Source organism: Peromyscus maniculatus, chromosome 7 (assembly GCF_049852395.1).
Source record: "Peromyscus maniculatus bairdii isolate BWxNUB_F1_BW_parent chromosome 7, HU_Pman_BW_mat_3.1, whole genome shotgun sequence".
Taxonomy (NCBI): domain Eukaryota; kingdom Metazoa; phylum Chordata; class Mammalia; order Rodentia; family Cricetidae; genus Peromyscus; species Peromyscus maniculatus.
The window spans coordinates 103307069-103326715 of record NC_134858.1 but is presented as its reverse complement, the minus strand read 5'-3'; the positions used below and the strand labels follow the sequence as shown (position 1 = coordinate 103326715).

At 42.6% G+C, this 19647-nt stretch overlaps 2 protein-coding genes across 9 annotated transcripts in view; one reads left to right on the top strand and one right to left on the bottom strand.

Annotated features, from left to right (window-relative positions):
* Positions 1 to 1181: 1181 nt before the first annotated feature.
* Positions 1182 to 12636, bottom strand: Aste1 (asteroid structure-specific endonuclease 1). 6 transcript variants are annotated; one of them, XM_016002183.3, is made up of 5 exons: positions 12500 to 12636; positions 9416 to 10732; positions 5098 to 5308; positions 3134 to 3329; positions 1182 to 1527 (listed from the first exon to the last, which is right to left on the bottom strand). In XM_016002183.3, the coding sequence occupies exons 2-5, from the start codon at positions 10709 to 10711 to the stop codon at positions 1197 to 1199; spliced, it is 2034 nt and encodes a 677-aa protein (XP_015857669.3). In that variant the 5' UTR covers positions 10712 to 10732; positions 12500 to 12636; the 3' UTR covers positions 1182 to 1196. The 6 variants fall into 6 exon arrangements, with proteins under 6 accessions (XP_015857669.3, XP_015857670.3, XP_015857668.3 ...); XM_016002184.3 differs by having other exon boundaries at positions 9416 to 10729; XM_016002182.3 differs by having other exon boundaries at positions 12383 to 12523.
* A 79-nt stretch (positions 12637 to 12715) lies between these two features.
* The window catches only part of Nek11 (NIMA related kinase 11), a 237712-nt gene continuing 230780 nt past the window's right edge, over positions 12716 to 19647 (top strand). For all 3 annotated transcript variants that reach the window (XM_076576970.1, XM_016002174.3, XM_076576971.1), the window contains exons 1-2: positions 12716 to 12843; positions 14694 to 15005. In XM_076576970.1, the coding sequence (XP_076433085.1) occupies positions 14836 to 15005 (170 nt within the window). In that variant the 5' untranslated portion in view covers positions 12716 to 12843; positions 14694 to 14835. The remainder of the gene's footprint in view (positions 12844 to 14693; positions 15006 to 19647) is intronic.

Below are 19647 nucleotides of genomic sequence, written 5' to 3'. Positions count from 1 at the left end.
TTTATGTTTGTGGGCTGTTACGGTTGCAACCTATGCTGTAAGACTTGGAGTGTACCTATGCATTTATCAATCATATGTAGTCTAATTTACTGCATTTCTAACCTGTTTTTTTATGACCTGGAGTTTTCAAACTTAAATAAAAAAAGTCCTTTTTTTTTTTTTTTCCTGAGACAGGGTTTCTCTGTGTAGCTTTGGTGCCTGTCCTGCATCTCACTCTGTAGACCAGGCTGGCCTCGAACTCAGAGATCTACCTGCCTTTGCCTCTCAAGTGTTGGGATTAAAGGTGTGTGCCACTGAAGCTTGGGCAAAAAAAAAAAAAAACCTTTTTAATGAAATTATTACTACCAGATTTTGTGGTAAATTACTATGTAAGATTTCTATTCTTAAGAAAATAGTTGGCTAAGCTACTGCAACTTAAAGGCTATAAAGTACTAAATGTTTGCTGAAAAGGACCACGAGGAGTGAAAACATGCTTAAGAAATTGTGGGGCGTTTACCCACCAACCCCACAGCTCCCCAGAGTTTTCTTGAGTGCGAGCAGCAGGAAATATTAGATAGAAGGATTTATAGCGGAGAATCTTGCAGAGATAAACAGATAGAAAATAAAGGATAGCCTCGAGAGGGCCTGGAACCTATTCCAATGGACCCTGACTGTCTCTGCCCCAGGGTTTTTATAGAGACGCCAAGTGGTGGAGCAAAAGACCTCCTCCCCCAGCACAGCCAAGTGCAGACCATCTCAGACACCTGCACTCAGGCCCGTGGTCCTAATCATCCTCTATGCGGACCGGCTGGGTAAAGCCACGAAGAACCCAAGAACGGGCTCCCACAAGAAATACAGATGTTTCTGGTCCAGCAAGATGGCTCAGGAGGTAAAGCACTTGCTTCTAAGGCTGACAACCTGTTTGATCCCTGGAGCACACCTGGTAGAAGAGAACCAACTCTCAAGAGTTGTTCTCTGATTTCCATACAATACCATGGCTCTCGCGTCCCCAACACACATAAAGTGAATAAGTGATGATAGAGACATTTCTTAAAACAGGCTGTATTAAAAGTAGAGTAAAAAATATCTTGGAACTCATATGGTCTCTTGTAAAGGTTTATCCCATAATTGGCTAGTCCTAAAGAAAAATTAGTTTCAAGGGAGGTAAGAGAACTGTTTTTAAGTTAGACCCACCAGTCTCATATGCTATAGACTGTTTACTCAAGCTCTGAGGTCTCTACGGGCTCCTCCAAGCTTTCAACCATTAACAGCCCGAAACGATTGCTTCTGTCACCCCAGTGCCTGGTGTTTGAAGTGGTTACCACTTGGCTCTTTGACTGGCTGCCAGCCTTTTTCTTCTGCCTCCTCTTTTTTGAGTTTGATTGAGTCTTTGGTAAAAACAGTTCAGCTGGGGCATATGATCTCGTGGCATTGAACAGATGTTCATAAAGTTGCTTTGCCTCAGGACACATGTTCAGGAGGCTTTCTGCAGAGGTGGATGCTAGCAGTTGCTGGCAGAGTCCATGCACCAGGCTTCCACTGTACAACCTGTTCAGTGGGAGAACAACATGGTTTGAAAGCATCAGTTCAGTGAGGTGGGACAACTAAGATGAACATTTTCAACAGAAGTATCTAAACACTCAGCTTACTGCTCCTATATCATCAGTAAAATTACTTACTGGAACTGAGTGGTTAAAATGAGTACTTTGGCTGGGACATAAAACCTTGTGATGATGCTAGCCTGGAGTTAAATAGGCCTCTCTAACACTTCAAAGAAAAGGAATTTAATAAAATGGCCTTGGTAAACCAAATAGGCAGTTTATTACAATATCAGCAAATTGTAATGGTATCATATGTTGGTCATTTGGATAACAACCCACTATATAAATACAAAATGGGGTTAACTAGAACCTGTAAATGGGATGACTTTTGGCCAGGGTTGATCAACCTGGTGTACTCTGGCAGTCAGTGTAGAGCCCTCATTTAGTAAGTGTAAAATCGGCATTTCAAAAGTCTTGATTATGCTGTGATGCAAGAATAATCCTGCAGAAAACATATTAGAAAAAACATGAGTGATACTGCTATTCCTGTTTTGTTGTGAACTGTGGCATGTGGTACCCAGAGAGGATCCAGTTAAGAAGGACCAAAATTATCAAAGGAAAAGAAAAAAACCTGCCCAAAGATCAAAGGCCAGTGCGTCAGGCTTGTGTGGAGGGTCTTGTGTTAGCTCAGATACGAGGTCCAGAGATACATTAACAAAAGTAGGGCGGGGTCTACGCCAGTGGTAGAGGGCTTGTCTGACTTGCACAAGGCCCTGTGTTCAGTCTTTAGAATCACAAAAACACCAAGCAAGCAACCCTTATACTGCTAAACTTTATGTTGCCACATGTTTTTACTCGCTGAGAATATGCCGGGTTCTGGGGCTTGTTCTTGAAGAGTTTGCAGGGAATACAGATGAAGCGTAGATACAGTTTCAAATTCCATTCTCTAGTCACTGCCTTCTCACCTTACTTTCCTCTAGTACTTCCTTGATGGACAGTTACCAAGATGCCTCATCCATTGCTACCATCACTTGTCCATGGGCCCGCATCTGTCCCACCCCCTGCAACTCCAGAGTTCAACTCTGACACACAGGTTCAGCTCCCTTCTTACAGTACTGTCTGACAAGACAGAGAAAGATCCAAGAGAACAGACTTTTTTTTTATTATTATCTCACCCTAGCACACCGAGTAGGCATTTAATAACTACTTGAGAAATGACAAATGGTAAGAAATGTAATTTTATAATATATATATAAAATATATATATAAATAAAGTATATATATATATATATATATATATATATATATATATATATATAAAAAATACAAAATATACACCAATATCAAGATGTGCCTAGGGGTAGAGTGGCAGAAAAAGTCTTCATAAAGTAATAATTCAAACACCCAAAAGAACTGTGGTAATTAGTTATAGCCTACTGATTTTTGAGAACTTAGATACAGCTGAAACTGGAAATGTTTTCCGTTTCCAGAGCTTCCGTTACAGCTGTTCTGAGACTGAGCATAGAACACTGACTGTTGTCAGAGCACTTGTTTTAGATGTAAAGACAGGGATCTGTGTGTACCGGTCCGAACCGGCTTCCCGCGGTGCTTACTGCGTTAGGTCCGGCTCTGGCAGAGGAGTGGACAGCAGCTGGTTGAGGTACAGCCCCATCTGGAGGCAGCACTGCCACTGACAGAAGACGTGAGCGGTGTCCAAGTCCAGCCTGGCGCCCGGCCGCGTGGCCGTCTTCACCCGTTGAAACTCTTCAGACAGCGTCTTGGCACCACCTGCCCGTGGACCTTCCTCACCTAGACAGAGAAACCACCCAAAGGCAGCATTTCCCAAAAACACTGCATCAATTTGTACTTGCCTTACATGCCAACGTCAAAGCCCCCACAGACAATGAGTTCGAAAACTAGCTGTTGTCTGCTTCTGGTTTCGTAAATGCCTCCCTCATTATAAAAACTGAAATATTTACACCGAAGGCCCCTTGTCAGGATGACTTTATTCAATTCCAAATTATTGATTTTTCTCCTGAAGTAAAATCTCTCCCATAGTATGCTACCTAACCTTAAACAAGTCTGCATGGAAAAGATGTGTGTCTATGAAAACATGACATGAAACACCATTCTCTTTACTGTTTTTATTTGCTCATTCCTTTCCCGGGTGCACCCATGGGGTAGCACACTTGTTTAAAGACAGCTTATATAGGTTCAAAGCACATTTTGCCTGTTTTACAGGGGGAACTAAAGTATGAATAGTTCACTGCTTAACAGAAGGGGCAAGAAGGAACAACCCTAGGAGATGCAGCTTCTGCCGGCTGCTTCGAGCAGAGGTGCACAAGAGAACCTTGGGACCAACTTGAAAGTAGTAAAAGGAGGCCCACCTTTCACAATTAGCAGGAAGCAGAGCACTGAGCCTGCCTGGCTGCGGGGTCCATATTTCCTAAAAGAAAAGAAACAGACATGCCCCTTCTATAGGACTCACGCAAAATCTTAATGGGCTCAGGCTATGGGAATTTCTGTATCTATTTAAACAGAACATAGCTTCAAAATATGTTCTTAAAGCCACAGACCTGACTTGTTTTGATTGTCTTATACCAGTGGTCCCTCTGATGGCTACTATCAGATTTAGGCCTGAATGTGTGAGATGTTTTGAGTCTATACTGTTTCATTCCTAAACTCATGGAATACACCAAGGTAGGACTGTCTACAGAACTCTTGCTATGATGAGAATGTATTGTCTCTGTACATACAAGGGATTCATAATCTTTTGTTTTTGTTTTTTTTTGTTTTTTTTTTTTTTTTTGTTTTTCGAGACAGGGTTTCTCTGTGTAGCTTTGCGCCTTTTCCTGGAACTCACTTGGTAGCCCAGGCTGGCCTCAAACTCACAGAGATCCGCCTGCCTCTGCCTCCCAAGTGCTGGGATTAAAGGCGTGCGCCACCACTGCTCGGCTAAGGATTCATAATCTTTTAAGGAGAAAGTTGCATTAAAGAGCTAAAATGTTCCAATGCTTCATTTATTTCACCCAATATTTAAATGCAGACAAAACTGCCCAGGCTATTTCTCTAGTGGAAACAAGTTTTTATTTTTTCTTTCTATTATTATTCACATACTAGTGGAAACTTAATAGCCTTAAAGAAAGACAGAAAACAGTTTGAACAAGAATGTTGTGGTTGAAAGTACTGAGAAGTTTCATTTTCTGGACAAATGCAAGTAGGTTTATTGTGCTGCTGCTGCTGCTGCTGCTGCTGCATTGGTGGTGACGGGGTCGCAGGAATGAATAAATAGAAAGTGCAACCGGCAAAGCCCTGTCACACTTGAAGCATCAAGTGTCTCAGAGCAGACAGAGTTAGGCAGGACTAGCACATCCCAGCTCTATGCCTGGGGCCGAGCTCCTGGCTCCCAGTTCAGCACATGGAACTACTAGGGACATTTACCAGTGAAGGGCACTGTGGCACCTTCGCTCCTGTGTTCTGCTGTAATAGGGGTCAACTGTTTTTCTTTGTGTGAGTTCTTGAGGACATACAGTTCATACACAACTAGACGAAACATTCCCGGATTTCTAGCACCTACCAGGGCAGTTGATGATGGCATGCAAAGGCTCCATCAGCATCCCCAGCAGTAAGGCCTGCAGATGGTGGAGCTTTGCCTTGGCCTCTGTGGACTGCAACCAGTAACAAGTGACAGCAATGGGCAGCTGCAGCAGAGGAGGGATGGACTCCAGGACGACCTGTTTGACCTTCAGGGCTTCGAACAGAAGCATCTGCCGCCTAGCCAAGGGGAGCTGAAAACATCAAATGTTCTGCAAATTAGGGATGTGTGTGTGGTGTGTGTGGTGTGTGTGTGTGTGTGTGTGTGTAACATGAAGAGATTTAATTCAGCTGTGGAAGTTAATTATGATTGGTTCTTTGAAGGAACGTACCTTCTATGCCCTCTAAATAGCTTTTCTTGTGTTTCTGCCCCCTCTCTCTGTAGGGCGCTGAGCATATTCAGTACACACATCCCTCAGGAAGCTTGTTAGAAATTCAGTCCTGAGGTCCTACCCCTTAATTTTGATCAGTAGTCTGAGGGGAGCTTAAGAACTTGCATTTTCACTGGAACCCACTTACTTTACTGTGGGAAACAAAGATCCACATCAACCCTGCCCTTACTTGTTAGTGTGGATTTGGTACCATTTTCTCTCTGATGCCCTAAATGACCACTTCCACAAAATAAATTACAAACCCCCTGGCATGTGGCTCCTCAAGGGTTAGAGATACATTGAAGTCAGGCAGGACCATCTTAATGACTTCCCACACTGCTTGCAGTACACAAATGCACTCACTTCCCCTTATGCTTTCCATTAGAAGGTGCTTCAAACACAAGCCGAGAAGTGAACAGCCCTGGGAGCTCTGAGCTGCTTGTTGAATTTCACTCAAATGAATCTCAAGATGTTGGGAATCCTAAAGGGCCTTACAGGCCACACTTTGATAAACACTTATGAAAGGAGTTATACTCTTGGTGTCTATGCAGTTAGAGAAATACCCTCCCTTCCAGAGGATGGGACAGTGGGGTACATTCTTAGCACCTAATGGGTGGCTAGTATAGTGTGACTGATAAATGAGATGAAATGTTAATTCACACAAAAACACATCATAATTGACAAAATAATTACATCATTAATGTCTGAGGCCTTTGGGTAGTACAACACTCTATAGTTTCAATAACAATATTGTTAGTTTCAGTAATTTAATTTTATAATCAGAAATAAACGAAGCTCTTCATAGTATAACAGCAACCCCTACTAGAAGTAGGCCTCACACCTTAAGCGAAAACAACTCTAAACTTCAAGTTACAACTTTAATGAACAGAGTGGTCTAGGATTTGACGTCAGAGGTTCTACCCTCAATAACTGGCTTTGGGCAAGTTTCTGAGGGCTTTTCTAGTCTGATCATCTGTAACACGAGCCTCTCGTATTGGAGTTGCACAGGGTGGTTTCTGAACGGCTCAGTCCTCAACGCCTTCTAGACAAGGTGCTGCTCTGCTCGTAGCCCCATGTGTTTTGTTCCCAGGCCTGTTTGGGACTATCCCATTGATGTTTTTCTGTTGGCTTAGAGACTGCACATGAATCTAGTGATATTTTAATTATCGTCTGCTGCCTCACAGCCCCTGAGACAGTGCCCTGCAGGCCATGGCTTGGTGGAGCTTCTGGTCCTGCAGCCATGGATATGTAGGTTTAAATTAAGTCTCTATCGTTCTATTTATCAATAAGGCTCAGAAGTCAAAGGCTGGGGTGAAAACCTGCTAGCTCAGACTGGCTGAGTAGCAACGAGCTGACCTTGTTTTTTGGCCTGAGACACAGCAAGAGACAGGTCTCTTCCCTGTCCCAGAACCAAGATTGCTGAAACTCTAGTCCCAGCCCTTTCCTTCCTGTGCGACTTCTCTATCCAAATTGCTGACTTCTCTATGGCCAGTTCTGGTCAACTAGTCATTAGCTCCACTTCCTGATTCAAGGTATCCCACAATATCCCATTTGGATTTGGTGGGAATTCAATGAGCCAATATGTAAAGTCTCTATCATGAGCTATCACAAAGCTGAAGTACTATTACATCGTGTTAAAAGCAGAGATGATCACAAGGTTTCTGTACTTGAACCTGCATTTGTGTCTGGAAATAATTTGCACCTGGCATCACTTAGGATTATGGGCTAATTAGAGCTTAAAACCATTGAGCTAAATACAGAACTGATTAACTCATGCCAAAGGCAAGCCAAATGGTACAAAGTGTATGAAAATCTCCTCTTACTTTGAATACTTAGAATACAAAGTGCTAAGAACGCTTTAGTTATCACTCATTAAGAAATACAATCAGTATGCTACATCTCATTGACTGGATTAGATCTCATAGGAAGAAAAGTGTCCTCATCGCTATTTCACACCCTGCCTCTTGTGGACAGATTGTAGAGGTAATGTGAAAGGAAAAGGTAACTATTTTCATAATCTTGGGAGTAGGTAGTAATTTCCTAAGAAGATCACAAAAGCGTAACCATAGGTAATAAAAACTTAAGTGACTATATTAAAACTGTTTAGTAGAATATACTACAGTGAAAATCAGAATGGGAGGCTCTGCCAACAGTGTCGATTGACAATGATCAGTAGGTGAAAAGCCCAGAAAGATAGGCAAAAGACTTCGCACAGAACATCTCACTGGCTAATGAACACAAGCGAGTCACCGGAGAAATGCAGATTGCCCACCCAAATGACTAAGATGATATAACCCCAACTAGACCAGCCAGAACTTCTCCTGGGCTAATAAACACCTAGTAGTGGAAGCGCACAGGAAGAGGCACTCTCCTGGGCGGCTGCTGGCAGTGTTAGTGGGTCCACTGTCAAGACCTTTGGGCAAGACTTCTAACGAGCTGAGCACAGTGCCTCTCCTACCCGGCCCAGCAATTCCACGTTATGTGCAATAGAACTATGCCCCTAGGTGATGTGCACCTCAATATTCATGGCACTGTCTGAAACAGCACAACTGGAAACCACCCGGAAGAAAAGTCATTCGTGGTATATTCATTCCCACAATGCAGTGAGTATACAGCAGAGAGAAATGAACAAGTTATAAGTGAGCCGGGCGGTGGTGGCGCACGCCTTTAATCCCAGCACTTGGGAGGCAGAGGCAGGCGGATCTCTGTGAGTTCAAGGCCAGCCTGGTCTACAAATCGAGTTCCAGGAAAGGGGAAAAGCTACACAGAGAAAACCCTGTCTTTAAAAAACAAAACAAAACAACAACAAAAAAGTTATGAGTCTCACAGATACACTGAATAAAAGATGCCTGGTGGAAAAGATTCATTTATAAAGTGTACAGATTAGATCCAGAGGGGAAGAAGGCTTTTAACTGAAACTCTGCTTTCTCTGAGATATAAATAACATTGTCAGAAAATTCACCTCTTTAAAGTACACAATTCAATAGTTTTAGTATATTTATAGGCTTGTATAGCCATTATTAATTCCAGAACATTCCCATAGCCTCCAAGAGGAGCACTGTTCCTATTAGTAGTTAGTTCTCAGTGCCAAGGATGCTTCTGGTGCCCACTTACAGATCTTCCCTTGTGCTTATGCTGTCACTAGTGGAGAGGCTAAAAACGCACAATGGGCATTCTGGGTCACCTAACTCTTTATTGTGTGGTGACAATCTCTTCATTCTAAGAAGCTTAACAGCCTTGCCTTACCCCACTAGATCTCAGTGGCAACTCCACCTTCTCCACTCCCTAGGAAGTGGTGATCACTATCACATATCCCTTGGGATCAAACTGGCGGCCAGTTAGGTCTGATCACCAACAGGGAAACTGGCTGCTATCCTCCACTCTTGAGTAGGCTTGAGCCAATGACCCTGTGAGTCTGAGAGTGAATATTTAGTTGGAACTAAAAAACAAACCCAATGGGCATTGCAACTGGCTTTATAAGTTCATTTACATTTAATTTGTATATTTAATTGTGTTATCAAAATAAACAGTTTCATATCTGTTATTCTTAATATATTTACATATTATCAAAATGCTGTTATGCCCACATCAAGTGCCTATATGCACACTCCTTTTACAGTTCGGGATTTTTCCTTTTCCTTCTTTAAAAAAAGTCACATAACCCTATTCTAGTTGGGATCAATATAGTGCAATAAGTGCAAAGGAAGCAGGTTACTGAAGAACACTGAGAAGAGCAAATTTAGCGCTACAAGAGCTAGGTTTGAGTCTTAGTACTAACACTAGCTAAGAGATCACTGGAGTTCTAGTTTTCACACACAACATGAAGACATGATGGGAACCAATGTGTTATATTAAGAGAGACAGTACCTATGAAAGCACTTATAATCTCTAAAGAGATTTCTAAGAATTTTATTAGTCTTACAAGCTTACCTCAGTCAATTTGCTCAGGTCAGAATGATCCTTGAGTAGTTGCTTTGCATAAACAACTGATATTTTGATATTTTTATTAACTCTTTCCACTTCATTGAAAGCCAGAGGCTGAGAAGGCACGGTATTCTGGGATATATCTTCTGGATTTGATGAGGCATTCAAAAGAAGCCCATAGATGACTTGCCGGATGGGCTGAGCTATTCTGTGGGCATTTGGTCGCTGCATATTTTCTACCTGTGTGTGAAGAAAGGTCCTGTGGAGCACCAAAGCATCACTGATGAAAGGTGGTAGCTGGCCTTTGGCTAGAGCTACTTGTACCCACTCTGGTAAGCCCAGATTCAAAGCGTCTGGACAGACGTAAGTACCACAGTGGAAGAAGTCCTGCAGCTTCACCTGAGAAGGCTGGTACTCCTCCATGGAACAGCAGAGAAGTTCCTTGACATCTTCTCGACCCTTTTTGGGGAGATGCTTCAGGACATGATCTAGTGCATCAGTGGGGTCATCAAAATGAGACAACCAGTTCAGAAGTCCCACAACTCGTTGATACCTCCTCCCCTTAGAACTAAGAGGAAGACGTGCTTTACTTATGAATGTCTCTATGATGGGCAGGTTAACATGGTCATTTCCACATAGCACCGCAAAGAGAGGTAATAGAGCTTTGTTCATGTTGCTGAAGTAATGGCAGAATGCATCAAGGGAAAAGCATTTGGCAGGAATATAGTAATCTTGTGTAGTCTTAACAATGTTCAGATTTCTCCACTGAAAGCTGCTCAGTGGGCAAAAGCCACTTTTCAGGTCAAAAATGCAAAAGTCACTATCTGATGATAGCACAGGACAGTTCCAGTGATTGGCAAGTGTCATAATGTCCCGATCTGCTTCTGAAAAGCTCTGGACAAAGCATACGTTAAGCCTAATCAAAACCTGGATGAACACTTCTCGGATGAGTAAGGGACACACATTCCCACCCCCACCAACAGAAAGGGAATGGGCTGCTTGAATCTTCTCTCTAGCTCGATCCTTCAAAGTTGTAAGCTTTTTATCTGAAATGTCACATCCTCCATCTAATACAACATATGGACAAATATGACAGGCAAACAGTGATTCAAAGAATTTCTGTACAACGTTTGCAAATGAATCATAGTCCCCTCCATACTGGAGTTCCAAGTTTGAATTGAAGCAAAGTCGGTGGAAAAGAGAATAGCCATCAATGATGATTTTTGTGTCTCGCAGTTTCAAATCAGTGAAGAATTCATTACTATAGTCTTCCACGAAACTCATGAGTCCTCGGATGCCCATGATGTCTGACAGAACTGCCTGCTGAAACAATAAAGACACAATTTCTATGGATGGTGCCTCTGACGGCTATTCTTGGTTGCCAATTTGACTACATCTGGAATCAACCAAGACCCAAGCTGCTGGGTATACTGGTGAGGGATTTTTCTTAATTGGATCACTGGAGGTGGGAAGACCCACCTTAAATCTAGGCCCCACCTTCTGGTGGCAGTCTATACAAAGGATGTGGACAGAGGAACTTCCTGCTCTTTGCGCACCTGCTCTAACTCTCCCCGGCAGGTCCGTCCCTTCCTCAGCACTAGAGCCTACTTCTTCAGCATTCTGGGGGGTCCCGAAGGCCGGCTGAGACATCCAGTCTCGTGGACTGAACAACTCCCGGATTCTTGGACTTTCCGTTGGGAGACAGCCATAGTTGGAAGAGTCGGACCACTGACTTGAAGCCACTCTAATAAATCCTGTATGTGTGTTTGTAGACAGACCCTACTATCGTTCTGTTTCTTTAGAGAATCCTGACAAATATGGTGCTTTTAGGGGCACCAGATCATTGCTTCAATAGAAAATGAGACATGCTCTTTAAACAGACTATACTGGGTGTCAGCATATCTAGCTGAGCATTTTTCCTTGTGTGGTATAAGACACAAACTCAGTTGTTTCATGGGATTTGATCTTGGTTAATGATGGAGGCTACTCCTGGCCTCACCAGAACACTATGGTCACATCAACATAGAAATTTTTTTTTTTTTTTTTTTTTTTTTGGTTTTTTGAGACAGGGTTTCTTTGTGTAGTTTTGGTGCCTGTCCTGGATCTCACTCTGTAGACCAGGCTGGCCTTGAACTCACAGAGATCCGCCTGCCTCTGCCTCCCGAGTGCTGGGATTAAAGGCGTGCGCCACCACCGCCGTCCCCAACACAGAAATTCTATGGATTTTGCTACTGATGTTTCCACTTTACAAGACTGAGTATCTGGTGAGGGTCAAGGCAAAAAGTCCTAAGCTATAAGAATGACACCCTTTTCAATGTTATAAACCTCAGTGTAGGGCACATAAGGATCCAGTTTTTCTTTCTTATGGATAAGACCCTTTTTACAGGTATTGAGTGTGGGGCCATTAAATAGCGGTTTGGGGTAAGAAAAAAAAAAAACTACAGCTTTATGCTTCTAAGACCCCAACTATCCAATTTCAACCCCAATTATTTACATCCTTTTCTGGTCTATCTCTGGCTAACAACTCATAGGATTGGTTGGTATTACTGGTTTTCCCTCTTGCCTCAGACTTCAAATATAGCTTAGTGTGGTACTATAACCAACCTTGCTTTGTTTAAAATCGTGAAATTTTTGCCAGTCTTGGAATTTTTGCATTTTGATTTTTAGAGATACTACATAAAAATTCATCACTCTGAATTTTTTGGTTTGTTGGTTTTTTTTTTTTTTTTTTTTTTTTTTTTTGCATCTGCTAACATTTCACCTCACTTCAGACCCACCTCGTTCAACATCTCAGCACTTTGAATTCCAAATAGTCATTTCTTTCCGGGTCTGTCTGGTGGTTTCTGCAAACTCACGACTCGTAGTAAGCTAATGGCACGACCTTGCATGGCGTAGCTCAACAAATGCAAGCCAGGCAGGGCAAAGGTGACACAGACCTTCCTACCCCAAGCCACCGCGGCCCTCTCAACCCACCTGCTGCTTCCTCCCGGTGGCCCACTCCCTTCATCAGCGGCTGGCAGAAGCCCTGGACCCCGGAGAACTGGCGGGCTGGCAGGTGAGCTGAAGACCACGAGCGGAAACCGGAAGTACCTGGGGATGACGTCACTGGGAAGCCTAGCTCCGGGAAGCTAAGGGCGCTGCCGGTAGACGAAAGTGTTTTCGGGCCAGTGGTGGTAACTTGGTGTAGAAGGCTGAGGTGTTTGTCTCACGATTGCGGCCGCTTCCTCAGGGAAGCTCGGCCCGCCTCGCCCCCCACCCTTCGCTCCGCCTCATAGGGTCGCCGGCGCTTCCGCTGGCCGGGCGGCCGAACCCCCGAACCCCGACTTCCCAGCAGCCCCCGCGCCGTTTCCGTGGCGACGGTGTCAAACAACCACGCCCTCCGAGGCAAGGAGCTTTAAGCATGGCCGGGCGTCGCGGGTCCGGGACCAGGAAAGGTAACAAGTGGAGCTGGGGCAGCCGGCCCCGCAGCCCCCGGACCCCATTCCCCCTCGGGAGAATAAGCGCCCAGCCCCTCGATATACATTCACCTGCTTTGCGAAAATCAGTTTATTTGCTGGAGAGTCAAGAAAGTTGTTCTTTAACCTCAGGGTTAGAGTTTACCACTCAGGTCAGATTTAGCAGAATCCGACGGCTTACTAGTGCTTGTTATGTGGACATAAACCACTCGATTCCCACCCGCAATAAACACTTGCTGCTTTTTTTTTTTTTTCTTGGCCTGCCCCAGCGGGATGGGTCGTTTTTCCTAGGGATGGTTAGCACAAAGTGGGCATCTCTCTCTCCGCTCTCTCCAATTCCCATCCTGCTTTCTTTCCTTTTTTTGTCTTTGGACCACAGTTGGTTTTTTGGACCCTTCCTTGCTCTCCAAACGTTTACTGATACTGTATATCCACTGTTAGCCAGGCACCAGGGATGCAAAGATAACGTGTGTTCCCAGCACCCAGGTTCATCCACCGCCCCAGTTTCAGATCCAGGCTGCAGTATATGTCCATTCTGTGGTTATGGACAGGGATGAGAGTGACAGAGCTGAGTCTGTGAGATTAGCCTGGAGGACTGTTTACACACTGCTGGGTTTATCTCTCCATTACAAATAGAAGCTCCTGGACCTCCATCTTGAGTTCTGTCCTCCACCAAACTTTAATCTCCCCACTAAGGAGAATTATTAGTGATCTAAAAGGCTGTGATTAGGCCTTGCAGTTTCCCAAACAGCTTATTTTATCTAGAAAGCACCACTTTTCTGCCAGTCAAAAAGCAAACAGAAGGTACTTTTTAGAGGTCTACTCTTTAGGTGCTGTAGATTTTACTAACATTCCCTTGAGGAGGGCTATTGCTGTCACTGGGGCTGGATGAAACAACAGATTAGTACATTATTTAAATAAAACAGTGTTACAACTTGGTTTTATGTTTGTTTTGCAAATTTTCGTGCTTGATTGCCCTGGTAGGTTTTGTGGTACATGTCAAGCCATCGTTATAACAATATTTTTTCTTCTTGCTTTGGAATTGTTGAATACAAAAACCTAGGGCCAAGGCATACATGGTTTTCAGTGTAAAATCATATTTTCATACAGATTTAAAACAAGAAAAAAATTCAATAAAACATTTAACACTTGGGTGGAATAAAAATGTATTCTGTTCATGAAACAGTTCTGCCATTCACAACTGCCATACATTTCATAGCTCCTTGAGGAATTACGGTTTTACCTATACATTTATATTCAGCTACCTTTAAAATGCAGTTATAGTTTTGAGTTGCATTTTGTTATTTCTAATCCAAGGAGATTACTCTGTATCCAATATAATAGAAATGGAATCAAGTTTTGCTTAGGATGAAAGGGAGACAAAAATACTCTGAATTAATATCCCTCCCCATATCGAGTCTAATAAATAAACTGTGATTTAAAGTCTACATGGAAAAATGCAGGGGAACGCCGAGTATGCTTATTGATGGTTTAGTCCCAGTTTACTCTGGTGGTAAGCCAGAGTAGACATAGAAGGAAGACAGCATCCAGGGAAGCCATGGTCCTGTGTTTGGATTTTTCTTTTAAGTTGATGAGGAGTATAAATATTTAACAGAAAATTATAAGACAAATACACATTTCAGATGTCAGTAAAAACTGGCTGTAAATCTAAGGAAGGCTGTCTTTCTCTGAGAAAGTGCCTTCTAGAGTTTGCAGGATTTTCACCACCCTCCCCGACACACGGGCTTGCACACGGGCACATGCTAGCTGGTGTGATAACACAAGGTACAGTGCAGGCATCATTGTCAAAAGCTTCTACTTTTTTGTAGGAGTTTTATAGCTGCTTTTAGACATCATCTGTGGATTTTCCATATTTCTGGTATCAGTAAACACTTCCTGCCCGACTCTCGACCATTAACCGGGAAGCCTGACTGTTTCTGTGAAAGAACAAGTGAGCTTTACCTTGGAGCAATGCTGAAATTTCAAGAGACTGCTAAGTGCCTGAGTGGTTCTACAGCCATTTCCAAGTGTCCAACTACCTTGATCGCAAGAAGATATGTTCTTCAGCAGAAACTTGGCAGTGGAAGTTTTGGAACTGTCTATCTGGTGTCAGACAAGAAAGCCAAACAGGGAGAGGAACTGTAAGTAATAAATGTTCAAATCTGGGTGTAGCCACTGGCTAGGCCGAATTTAAAACATAGCGTCATATCTGCTCTGTACTTTATATTAAACAAGAAACTGCTAGACATAGAAAAGTCCCTTCACTGATTTTTCTTTAGATACCCCCACCCCATTTTCTTTGAAGTCACGGGGTTTTGCTCTAAAACTAAGCTACACTCTCTGCCCCAGATAAGATTTTAAAAACAACAATATTCATTCCAGATCCAGATAAAATATTCAAATGACCCAGAGAAGGTAAATAGGGAGGTTATGTAAAAAAAAAAAAATGACTTTCTAATGTATACTGCAGTATCAAAGGCAAAATATTCCCTCTGACCTAGGTTGTGGACTTCCTTGATGAGGAAAGCCAAATTCTTCAAGATGATGACTATTTTTAGAAATGCTACAGAATGAAAATAAACAGTATTTCACATGCCAGCTAGATGGGGTGTAGTGAAGGAAAGATGCTCTTTTCTTCGGAATCTGTAGTCAGAAGCTAGACATTTAAAACAAACGGATCTTCTCATTCAAAACTAGTTCACATTCATGGTACCCTTGTCACCTTTAACTTTGCTAGAAAACTCTTGATACCACTGCCTGCTGCTCTCTCACAGTGAAGTGTCCATTTTAGGTGAGTTTGTTTTCTATCTTTTTTGTTTGTTTGTTTTGTTTTTTGAGACAGGGTTTCTCTGTGTAGCTTTGCGCCTTTTCCTGGAACTCACTTGGTAGCCCAGGCTGGTCTCGAACTCACAGAAATCCGCCTGGCTCTGCCTCCCGAGTGCTGGAATTAAAGGCGTGCGCCACCACCGCCCGGCTTTTCTATCTTTTGCAGTTAAGAGTTAATTGTAACTGAAGTTAGGCTGGGATGGTGGTTCAGCTGGCAAAGTGCTTGTCATGCGGGCATAGGACCTGAGTTTGATCCCCAGGACCCACATAAAACAAGCATGTGGTGGCATGCGCTTGTAATCTCTGTGCTGGAGAGTCAGGGACAGATGGGTCCTGGGCTAGCTGGCGGCCAGCCAAGCCAAACAGCCAAACTCCTGCTTCAGTGAGAGAGGCCGTCTCAAAAACAAGGTGACTAGAAATGGAAGAAGAATGACGCCTAAGGTTGACTACTGGTCTGTCTGTCTGTCTGTCTCTACACACACACACACACACACACACACACACAGAGAGAGAGAGAGAGAGACAAGAGACAGAGAGACAGAGACAGACACAGAGAGAGAGACAGAGGGAGGGAGGAAACATTGGAGGAATTCAAAACAGAAGAAAGAATGATGCACCCAAGAAGCTCTTTGCCCCCGAAGATCAAGTTTCTAGCCTAGTGTCTTTTCGTCGACAGCCTCTGGCTCCTGTCACCCCTTCCAGCTTTTTCTTGTTGGATATTCAAGTATGGGTTGAGATCAGCATGACCCATGACTTTCTACATCTTGCTAGGTTGTAGGAGTTATAAAAGTGTTACCAATGGTTTGTTTTAAAGATCAACTTTTGAAATGGTCTCTGTGTATAACATTTGAACAAGTTGTTGTTATCTAGACTTCCGAGTTTTCAGGCAGTTCCAGCATGAAGAAGGGTGAAAAGTAGTGTTTTTGTGGGTTCTCAGAGCATGAGGTATACAATGTATTTGTTAGTTTTCTTAATGCCATGACAGCACACTTAAAAAGCGACTTGAGAAAGGAAGGTTTATTTTCCCCTGGGATTGAGGGGATGCAGCCCATAATGGTAAGGCATGGCAGTGGAAGTGGGAGTAGCTGGTCACGTTATCTCCATAGTCAGGAAACAGAGTGACATGGGTGCGGGTCTCAGCTCTCTCCAGAATCTCTTTATTGGGGCCAGAACCCCAGCTCATCAGATGATACTGCCCACATTGGGGGTGAGTCTTCCCTCCTCAGCTAAAGCCCTCTGGAAACACCCTCTCAGATACACCCAGAGATATGTCTCCTAGGTGAATTCTGAATTCTGTCAAGTTGACAATAAAGATTGAGCATTGTATGTTCTTTCTGGAAAAGACTTTCTCCTTCAGTCCTAAGGGTGGTCTTCTAGTCACCCAGAGTGAATGATAAACTTCTGATAACTGCTATATGTGACTATATTCTAAAAGAGAATATCCTAGTTCCTAATTTTGGCTTATATTATTTTTCACAATGACCCCCTCACCCTCATACTTTGGTTTATGAGCAGGCTACCTCATCAGTACCTTTCATTATCCCAAAATTTGATTATTAGGTAAGGTTTTGACCCTTGCTTTATGTACTGGACCATAAACAGAAGGAAGTGATGTTATAACTAGGCAAAGGTGAATGCTTGCTAAGACGATTTCTATAAAGTTATGACTACTGTTTCTTTAGCTGATCAAAGCAGATATCCCTAATATTAAATATTAAAATAATTGACTTGAACAGACCACTTGTCTGAATTGGGATGTAAGACACTTATAATTGGTCCCTGTGAAATACAGGTTTATGTAATATACTCTTCTAGATACAATGAACTTGACAAAATGGACCACAGCTTCTGACCCTCCTAACAAAGTCCTGCAGTTCATCATATTGCCACTTGGGGGCACCACATCATCATTGACATTTTGTGTATACTGGGAACTTTAATTACAACGTAAATGTAAATACCACATTCCTTTAAATTTTTATTGCTCTCCCAACTAGCTGTGGGATAAAAATAAAAGCTGCAGGAATTATGCTTGATTAGTGCATATTTGGAGAGAGTTTTCTTTGGGCACAGATATCTGACATTCTTTTTTTTTTTAGTTATTACAGTAATAATAAGATTAAACTGTTTTACATTGAGTAGTGAATGAGAAAGCTGTTTCTTCCATTATGACATTTGCATCATGAAATTTAGAAATATATTTTGCCTGTTTTTCTTTCATAATTATAGACACTCGGGTCTAATGGATGTAATTATGTTCTAAAAGAATATTATAGCTCATAATTTCAGTTTATATTTCCATAAAGCTGCCAAAGCATTTTTTAAAAGAAAATCCCAAGGATTTTTTGATACATCAAATTATGTGTATCTATGGGATACCATGTGATATTTCAGTATATATATATATATACATATACATATATATATATATATATATATATATACATTGTATAATGTTCAAATCAGGATAAGCATGTCTCTCTCCAAATGTTCCCATTTCTCCGTGGGGAATAATTACAGTTCTCACCACACAGTGATTGTCATTATGGTCAGTCATCCTGCCACGGAATAGAACTTGTTTCTCCCTCTCTTCACCATCTCTCCTGGACTTTCCTAGTCCCCTCCCTTCCTCTGGTAAGCACGAGTGGGCTCTTCACTACTTCCCCGAGGGAATCTTCTGAATTCCACATTTGTGTGAAATCCTGTGGTGTTTGTCTTTCTGTGCATGGCTTAGTCTCACTTCAGCTTCTGTCCACGATGCTGTATGGCAGAACTCCATCCCTTTAAGACTGAGTCGTATTTCATGTCTGTAAGTGTCATACTTTACGACAGTTGATGGATGCTCTGCTTGACTCCATTTCTTGGTTATTAGGAATACTGTTGCAATAAACATGGGAATGCAGATGTCTCTTTGAACTGATTTTCCTCTGGTTTTGTGCTTATTGGTGGGATTGCTGGGTCATAGAATAGTTCTATTTTTTAATTTTCTGAGGAACTCCACATTGTGTTTCATAATAGCTGTACTAATTTACATTCCCACCTGGAGAGCACTTCTTTTTCTCTGTATCCACATTATTACTTGTTTTCTTCTGTGTTTTTTATAATAGCCACACTAAATAGAATGAGGTAGTATCTTATTGTGGCTTTAAGTTACATTTTCCTAGTGACTAATGATGTTGAGTACCTTATCATGTATCTATTGGTGTTTGCATGCCTTCTTTTGAGAAATGTCTCTATCTCCCCTGTGCAAGTCTATGGGGGTATGTGTGTATGGTGTAAGCATGTGCATGTATGTGCAGTGCGCATGCCCATGCATAGGCAAGGAGGACAGAAGAGGATGCCCTGCTCCATCTGTTCCCCTTGAGATAGGACTTCCTTGAGACAGCATCTCCATTTTAAACCATATTGTTTCGTCATTATTTTTTGCTATCCAGTTTTTCAGTTTCTTATAAATTCTAGATATTGACCCTTCAAAAGATGTAAAGGCAAACACAAAAGATTTGGGGGGGGGCTAGCGTGTCACTTTGATTTAATACAGTGAACAGAGTTTAGTAGAAAAGAGATGTTAAGATGTTTCAGTTATCTTCCTCGTTGTGCAACCAAAGGCCTCACAGAAGCAACTTAAGGGAAGGAGGATTCACCTCATGGTTCCAGAAAATGCAGGCCACGATGGTTAGAAAAGTATGACAGAGCTCATGGCAGTGGGAACATGTGGCTGGGACTCTTCACATCTCCACAGACAAAGATTCAGCGGGCTCCTCAGGCTTTCTCCCTCTTTTCTGATTTTCAGTCCAGCACACTAGAGCGTGGGATGGTGCCACCAGCATTCAGGGCAGATCTCTTCCTCTTCTAATCCTCTCTGGAAACGGCTTCACACACATCCAAAGGTGCTCCCCACTAATGCTGTAGGTGTTTCTTAATCCAGTCAAGTTGGCCGTGAAGATTAAGCATTACACA

Bases quoted from the DNA above. Each gene is read 5' to 3' on its own strand.
- Aste1 (XM_042281543.2), bottom strand. The intron at 3,330-5,097 runs GTAGGTGCTAGA...TTCTCTGTCTAG, and splicing joins TGCCATCATCAACTGCCCTG to GTGAGGAAGGTCCACGGGCA. The intron at 1,528-3,133 runs GTAAGCACCGCG...CCCACTGAACAG, and splicing joins CCAGAGCCGGACCTAACGCA to GTTGTACAGTGGAAGCCTGG.